Source organism: Mchenga conophoros, linkage group LG4 (genome assembly GCF_057382185.1).
Source record: "Mchenga conophoros isolate Kocher_MC1m ecotype Shallow Benthic linkage group LG4, M_conophoros_male_GT1.1, whole genome shotgun sequence".
NCBI lineage: Eukaryota > Metazoa > Chordata > Actinopteri > Cichliformes > Cichlidae > Mchenga > Mchenga conophoros.
The window spans coordinates 8,002,383-8,011,143 of NC_140529.1; the positions used below are offsets into that span (position 1 = coordinate 8,002,383).

Consider the following 8,761-nt stretch of genomic DNA (forward strand, 5'->3'; position numbering starts at 1 on the left):
GTACCCAAACATCTGCCAATCGCTGTTTGTCCCAGGGGTGGAAGTTAAGGTGAGTAAATGTTGACTTTAGTAGGGATAACCCTTGTAATTGTGAATAGCAGTTCAAAGTGCTCTTTACCTTTACTTTATAGTATATACTTTAAGTCCTATAGTAGAGAATGTAATTAATGGTGGCACTGGAAAAAGAATATTCAAAATTGTCTTAAGTTGCTTAATATTCCTGAACCGTTTAGAGCAAAAACAAGGCATCAGGAACAATGAAAAAATCCCTTTTAACAAGGAGTATTTACATGTAACCTACAGAGTTATAAAGAGACTTGATCTATACAAAGTTATAAGATTAAATGAGAAGAACTAGCAAGCAGCATGAGACAGACGTTTAAGTCCCTGTCTTTATGTGTGACAAAAGAATACAATTACTTAGAATAAAGACAAAATAATAGGTCCTTGATCTTGATTCAGATAAAGTCACAATTTTCTTTGTCTTTCTTACCAGGCTGATGCTGACTTTGTTTTTGCAACATGCCATCCTGAGTTCAGCGAGAAGGGCTCCAACAAAGAACGGGTGGAAATGAGGATTATGAACCATCTACAGGAATTCTTGCAAGAGCTGGAATCACGTAAGTGCACATGTAGTTTACTGTCAATGTATTTTGTCTTTCTGTGTTAAACTTGGAATCATAATTTTATGTAAGGAATGGCTAAACTTTTAGAGAACGGCCAGTCTTGGTTTTCATGGAGTTTGCCGCTTTAGTGTTTTTAGATCTTTTTGTCCGACGTTTCTGGAGTACAAAAAGATATAAAAAAACAAAAGCAGCAAAATGTGTGAAAACAGTTCTTATTCTGTAAACCTTTGGCCACAGCTGTAGATTACACTATGAGTGCTTGTTCACTCTTTGTCAGTAATTAAATTTTTAAGTTGTGTTTGTGAAGTTACAGGTAAACAGTATCTAATATTTTATCTAAATGACTGCTTTGTCTTTTTTTTTTTTTTAAAAAGGTGAAGAGCCTGAGACCAGTGACCGTCCAGTCATCCTTTCCCCAAGTTCATTCTTACAGTGGCTCACAGGACAAGGCCACATTCCTGTCCTGCCAGATGAGAAGATGAACTTCAAAGTCTCTGTGCAGTTCAACCACTCATGCCATATTCAGTATGGCACTCATGAAGTTTGCTACCCAACCGTTACAGCATGTAGTAATACAGTCAAGCTACCTGTTCAGCATATGCAAACTTATGAAGAGTTCAAGCATGTGATGACAAACGCGTTCCACTATGGTCAGGCATTTCTTCATATTTAGGAGCATGATCAGCCAGCCAGACATCTTGATTGTTCCATGAAATGTTAGTAAAACAAAGAAATCGACATATGTTGCTTGATGGTTTTTTTTTTAATTATTGTTTTACAGTTTAAGCATTCTGTTTATTGCCATTGAAATTATTATAAAAAACGTTTTTGTCAATATAGTCCTTGCTGATCTCATTCCCTCCTCCATTTAACTGTGTCAGCTTGTGAGTATCGATTTGGGTTCATGAGTGTAACAGAAAGTAAGAAAATGAAAATTACCATTAAAACAAGGAGAGGTTCTTATTCTTCTTAGAAAAAGGGATTATTTAAAAGAAAAACTATCACTAGCAGTTTGTAAAATAACATGTTCTTATAATTTTACTCTCTGATGGGCCAAGCTGCAACTTTCATGGATTCATGTAGGTGAAGACCATGGTGTGGTCAGGTAAATGTCTCTTCCAAAACTACATGAAGGCACAAGAGGATCTATGGAAAGGCGTAGAGATTCAATATCTTCAGCATTCAGTGGACATTCCATTTCTGGCACCAAAACACCTGGGTTGTTATGATGGGATAGCCCTGCACTCTCCCAATCAATGCTCTCAATTTGGACTTCCTGAAATAAAGCAGCATATGTAAATGATTTTAAAAATCTACATATAGCACTCAATAAAACCAAAACATTGCCATTATTACTCAACTGCCAAATTTTCTTCATATCTCTGTGGCTCTCTGATGGGGTGCTGCAGCATCCCAAGTTCCCACAGCTGGTTTGGTGAAAGGCTATGCTCTGTCCTGATGGAATGATCATTCCAGCCAGCAGAAAACTTGGCCAAATCCCCCTTGAGTCTTGGGAGGAAGGTGTAATGGGCACAGAAGAGATGAAGACTATCTGAGATGTTAAGAAATCCATCTTCCTCCAAGCTGTGTAGCACATCATAATAAATGTGTGTCACCCCTGTCCAAACATCCCTCCATAGGCGCTCAATTCTACATTTGAAAAAAAAAAAAAATACAGAAAAGGTCTGAAAGGTCAATCAAAAACTAACAAAGGACAGCCAAACAGCAATTCAGCTGGAGTCATTCATGATGAAATAACAATGTTATGCCATTTAGATCTTACAAGCATTACCTCTGGTTGTGCACGCTTTTTCCTCTTATGAAGCTTCCACATCCTGTCCCTCTCACAGTGAACATCATTTCAGCAATCTTGACATTTTCAACTCCTTGGTCAGCTCTCACTCTGTACCATATAAGATTTTGAAATAAGTATTGAAACAACAAAATACACAAAAAAATTATTCAAATACATGATTGACACACTTGCAAATTTATATACAGCACTGAAATCCTGATCATTTCATGGTTAAACATGGCAAACACAAATCATGAGACAAACTCCAGAATAAATTTTACGAAGAATTACTCACTTGTAAGGCCATCCAAATCTTCTCACTCCGTCCAGAAAAAAATCAAGTGCAGTGCTGGCTGTGTTGTTGCATGCAGCATTAAGGTACATAATCTAAAGTGGGGGAAAATTGATTAACACCACCACATTAAAAATTCATACATATATACAAAATGTTTATAGGAGGACATGTGACAAGAGTGTGCAAACTGTCATAATACACAATATGATCAAAATATGTGAGCTGTATAATTACATAAGCGGAGAGAGAAAAGATAACAAGATGTGAGAAAGTCTTTGTGGATTTAATAATATGTGCTGTATTTGGGTACGCAATTTACTTTCCTAGAGTAGCCATCTATGCCGCCAAATATCACTATGTTGTATTTGGTGAAAAAAAGACAAGCAAAGCATAAAGCATCTGATGGATAAAATTATTCAGAATTATGTTAGTCATTTAATTTTCTATGGCAAGGCAAGGCAAATTTATTTGTATAGCACAATTCAACAACAAGGTGATTCAAAGTGCTTTACAGAGACATTAGAAACAAATAAAAAGCATGATTTAAAATTGATTCAAACAAACAAACTAATTAACAAACAAAAAAAACAGTATATAAAATCAAAACAGATAAAATCAGAACAATAGATAAAATCAGTAGTTAAATGCAGGTTTTGAAATTTAAGCTTAAGTGTGGATTTGGTGCTTTATTCAAATGCAGCTGAGAATAGGTGAGTCTTCAACCTGGATTTAAATAAACTGAGTGTTTCAGCTGATCTGAGGCTTTCTGGGAGTTTGTTCCAGATATAAGGAGCATAAAAGCTGAATGCAGCTTCTCCGTGTCTGGTTCTGACTCTGGGAACTGATAAAAGACCGGATCCAGATGACCTGAGGGATCTGGAAGGTTCATACTGGGTCAGGAGGTCACTGATGTATTTTGGTCCTAAACCATTCAGAGCTTTATAGACCAGCATCAGAACTTTAAAGTCTATCCTCTGACGGACAGGCAGCCAGTGTAAAGACCTCAGAGCTGGACTGATGTGGTCCACTTTTTTGGTCTTAGTGAGGACTCGAGCAGCAGAGTTCTGAATGAGCTGTAGTTGTCTGACTGATTTTTTAGGTAGACCTGTAAAGATGCTGTTACAGTAATCAAGCCTACTAAAGATGAATGCATGGACTAGTTTTTCCAGGTCCTGTTGAGACATCAGATCTTTTATCCTTGAAATATTCTTGAGGTGATAGTAAGCTGACGTTGTTATTGTCTTAATGTGTTTTTCTAAGTTTAGGTCTGCATCCATCACTACACCCAAATTTCTCGCCTGGTCTGTGGTTTTTAGGTGTATAGATTGAAGTTCTCTGGTGACCTGTAATCGTTTTTCTTTGGCGCCAAAGACTATTACCTCAGTTTTGTTTTTGTTTAGCTGGAGAAAATTGTGGCACAGCCAGTCATTAATTTCCCCAATGCATTTACCAAGAGCCTGTACAGGGCCTTGGTCTCCTGGTGACATTGTAATATATATTTGTGTGTCATCTGCATAGCTGTGGTAGTTTATTTTGTTGTTTTTTATAATCTGCCAGTGGGAGCATGTAAATGTTAAACAGAAGGGGTCCCAAGATGGAACCTTGGGGAACTCCACATGTGATACTTGTCTGCTCAGATGTGAAGTTACCTATTGATACAAAGTATTTCCTGTTTTCTAAGTATGTTTTGAACCAGTTTAGTACAGTTCCTGAAAGACCTGCCCAGTTCTCCAGTCGTTTGAGTAATATGTTGTGGTCAACTGTATCAAATGCTGCACTGAGATCCAGTAAAACTAAGACTGACATTTTTCCACTGTCTGTATTCAGACATATGTCATGCCAAAACAAACCTAATTAATTTATGATTGGTGTCAATGTGCTGTAGGAAATGTGGGCCTTGAACAGAGTACTTTCGCCGAACCACACAGCCCAAAGTTGACATTCTTGTTAAGATGCCCTCTGTATCAACTCTGTGCATTGATGCCTTTAGTCTGTTCCACTGTACACGGTGGCCCGCAGCTTGAAGGCAACCCTTGACAATCTGATATCCAGCATGAGGTAGTCTGGATTTAACGTCTCTCACTTTGGCATCAAGAGCGTCATTAGATATGGTAGAGTAAAGACTCCTAACTGACATGTTGTACTCCTGCATTCTCCTGTACATGGTACGTCTTGAGACACCAAGAAGGTCTGCTACACATGTGGCAGGTAGACCAAGCTGAAGAAGACTTTGGAGGTGATTCTCTGTGACCTGAAGCCTAAAACGCCCATAAGGACCAATAATCTGTACCACAGAGTTGAAGGGGGGAGGGTTGTTTCGCTGGTGTAACAAGTTGCTCAGTTCTTCTATAGCTTCGCAGACATCAGCAGGAAGGTCAGCATTCTCCAGTGCATTCATGAAAGTCCTCTCTTGGGTCACAATGTACTCCAGAAAATCAAGGTCAAGAGGGTCGTTGTTGAGGACATACTCCAGCCTTTGCCTAAATCTGGACAAGCACTCCTGCACGAATATATTCTGAAAAAGGAAATGCAATACAATGTCATTTAGTATTAAGATAACTGTTAATAATAAGTGTCACTTAAGGCCATTACAAACCATCAGCGTTGCCTTCACATTTTAAATCCACAAGAATTTAACAATAATAAGCACAGTTTCATGGATTTCAAGCACTTTAATTAATTAATGGTGCTTTTCAGGAAACCTGCAATTTCCTCACACCTGAAACTAGCCTGTAAATTTTCCTTCATCCTACTGTAGGGGCCTGTCTGCTAGAATGACACAATATTCAGAAGATGCATCACATCATTTTATGCTAACTAATTAATATAATACAACAGTAAAACACATGTCAAATGATTCAAAAGTCATTTGGTAATCTGTGCATGTGTTGTTTGTGTCTAGCTTCACAAAACCTGGGAGGCTCTTGGTGAGTCTGAACACTGGGCTGAACAGTGGTAGAAGTTAGTAAATTTAGCAGGTGTCTTGCTGACCTGACAATTGAGTATGTTAAGAATTGAGGAGTATGTTAAGTATGTTAAGAGTACTGTGTATTTAATCATACACTATGTAACAGAAAAGTTATATATCATATCACACCGAAGTGATCAGTAATGATCCAGACACTGATGAGTGTTAGACTAAATATACACTGTAGCTAAGGGTTTTAAGTAAGCTAAAGACTTGGGATGCTGTGTGAGACATAAGAAAACCCAAATAGCAATGGTTTTGACATTCTTTTGCACATTTTCCTACTGTAGGGGCCTCTGCAAGTGTGGAGGACTCTGGAGGGCTACAAGATGACAACTTTGGGATTCTATTGAAAGGAGTCTTTCATATTTGTTTGTCAACGCTGAACCCAGGGCAATCTACGCTAAATTAGCGTTTTTAGCTAACAGCTACAACACGCATAAACGTTACTGTACGGGTATTATTTGTTAACATGACGCTTGTTCTTATACATGTAATATATTTATTACCAACCTGAGAGTTTCTCAACTGGTCATTTGACATCACGAATGTCTTCAGAAGAATTACTCCAGCTCAAGATGTCGTAGATTGCCACTTGCGGTCCGCTAGTAAAACGAAGTTCGATTACTCTGCGCACGATTACGCAAGAACCGGAACCGGATGCAAGTTCCAAAAAACTGAATTGTAGAACTGAAACTGAATGGTGAGAAGTGAAACTGAAATTATTCGAGAGCTGAATTTTTAAAGGATAAAATGCCGTTTCAAAGCAAATGAATTCAATTTCAAAATATAAAATTCAATTTCAATTTAGTGATGATCATTTTCAAACCATAAATTCAATTTCAAATTAGACTAATTCAAATTCAGTTTTCAAAAGCATTTATTCAAGTTACAATTCAGATTCAATCTATGCAATTCAAATTCAAATTTAACTTATTCAATTTCAGTTTCTGATGGCACAGATTTATGCCCATAAGAATGGGTCACATATGATCCTTCTGAATGATATCAGTCAAGTTTGAAGTAGAAATATTGTTTCAGTAACAAGTTATAGTCCACAATCACTTTTTGGCAGGTCAAAAATGGCATATTATGGGTATTAATGTTCCCCTAAAGGTTATTCAGCAGTTCTAAGCAGTGTTGGGACTAACACGTTATTAAGTAACGCGTTACAATAACTATGTTATTATTGTGGTAACGAGCACGGTAACTAGTTATTATGCCAAAATCAGGAACGCGTTACTCGTTACAGGGATTTAGATAGGCCCGTTATTCATTACTTCGTGTGGTGGCTATCACGAAGCTTCCACAGATTCAGTAACATTAGCAAGTGGTGTCGCGTTAAACAACAGCAGCACGTTTTATCAGCTGTTGTTAGAATTTATTTAATATTACTTTCTAGTATCAGCTGATGTTTGCTGGAGCCACAGCTGTAAAAGCTGCTGGTCATGATATGGTTTGGTTATCTGGTGAGAGGGAAACATGAAGATGAAACCAGGAGATGTCCTTACTGAATCATCAGAGCTGGACAGGTGATGGAGAAACAGGTTTGCCTTTTAGGTGACATTAATGAGTTGAAGAGAAGTTATGAACTGTTTCTGAGAGAAACAGCTGACAGCTGGTAACTGTGCAGGGGCGGGTCTGGCTAGTAATGTAACTAAGTTACTAAGTTAAAGTTACTTACCCAACACTGGTTCTAAGGGACTGTTTGAGATATAATATGTCACATATGACCCTTCAGAATGACATGCAGCAAGTTTGGAGCAGAAAAATTGTTTCAGTGACAAGATATAGGCGGCAATCGCTTTTTGGCAGGCTCAAAATGGCATATTATTGGTATTAATGTTATTTTAAAAGTTTTTCAGCAGTTCTAAGGGACTGTTTGGGCTCCTGTGTGTCACATTCAACCCTTCTTGATGATACTCAACAAGTTTGAAGAAGAAATATTCTTTCAGTCACAAGATATAGTCCACAATCACTTTTTGGCAGGCTGAAAATAGCATTTTATCAATGTTAATGTTCCTTTAAAGGTTATCCAGCAGTTCTAAGGGACTGTTTGAGATGTAATATTTGACATATGACCCTTCTGAATGACAGCCGCCCAGTTTGAAGTGGAGATAGTATTTCAGTGACAAGTTATAGACTACAATCACTTTTTGGCAGGTTGGAAATTGCATATTATCAGTTTTATTGTTCCTGTACAAGTTATTCAGCAGTTCTTGGAGAGTTATTGGGATAAAATATATCACATGTAACCCTTCTGGAATATATCCAACAAGTCTGAAGCCGAAATATTGTGGAGACAGGAGGCTGAACGGGCCCCTCGGACCCTCCAGCAGAGACGAGGAGGCTGAACGGGCCCCTCGGACCCTCCAGCGGAGACGAGGAGGTGCTGGCCGGCCTGACCAGAGCCGCCAGCGGAGACGAGGTGGTGCTGGCCGGGCTGACCAGAACCCCCAGTGGACGAGGCGGGTGGCGGCGCGGGAGCCGCGGAGTGCTGGATGGACTCATCCGAGCTTCCAGCAGGGGCTGATGTAGAGCTAGAAGGTATTGGGACCCCTGGCTGAATATTAAGCTGACCAGAAGACTGTACTGCTACCGGGGACTGGGCCAATGGTTCAGGTGCGAGCTGAGCTACCGGAAACACGGGGAGTGTAGTGATGGTTGTGGTGGAAGTATGGATGATGGAGCTAAGGGCAACTGAGTGGCAGACCAAACTGAGGGAGACTGAAGTGCTACGGGGAACTGAACTGGTGGCAATGCAGGAGACTGAGCTCGAAACTTAATAGGCACATGAGCAAAGGACTGAACGGGTAATTGAGCTATGGATTGCACAAGTGGCCGATAGCAGCAGACTGGGCTAAAGGCAACGTAGGAGGCTGGAGTGATAGCTGAGGTGAGAATGGAGCTAGCAGGGACACAGGAGATGAAGCTTCAGGAGGCTGGGCAGCTAAGTGAGCTTCAGGCTGGACAGTTTTTGGAAAAACAGTCTCTGAATTAATAGTCTCTGATTGAACACCCTCTGAGCTAGCAGACACAGAGTTAATTAGTCCAGGCTCAAACAGAACAGAATTACC

General features: G+C 39.4%; 1 protein-coding gene across 1 annotated transcript; it reads right to left on the bottom strand.

Annotated features, from left to right (window-relative positions):
* Positions 1-1,701: 1,701 nt before the first annotated feature.
* LOC146575466 (uncharacterized) lies at positions 1,702-8,195 on the bottom strand. The gene is made up of 7 exons (XM_085272487.1): positions 8,091-8,195; positions 4,567-5,231; positions 3,036-3,081; positions 2,717-2,808; positions 2,419-2,529; positions 1,988-2,276; positions 1,702-1,902 (listed from the first exon to the last, which is right to left on the bottom strand). The coding sequence occupies exons 1-7, from the start codon at positions 8,193-8,195 to the stop codon at positions 1,702-1,704; spliced, it is 1,509 nt and encodes a 502-aa protein (XP_085128613.1).
* Positions 8,196-8,761: the final 566 nt, after the last annotated feature.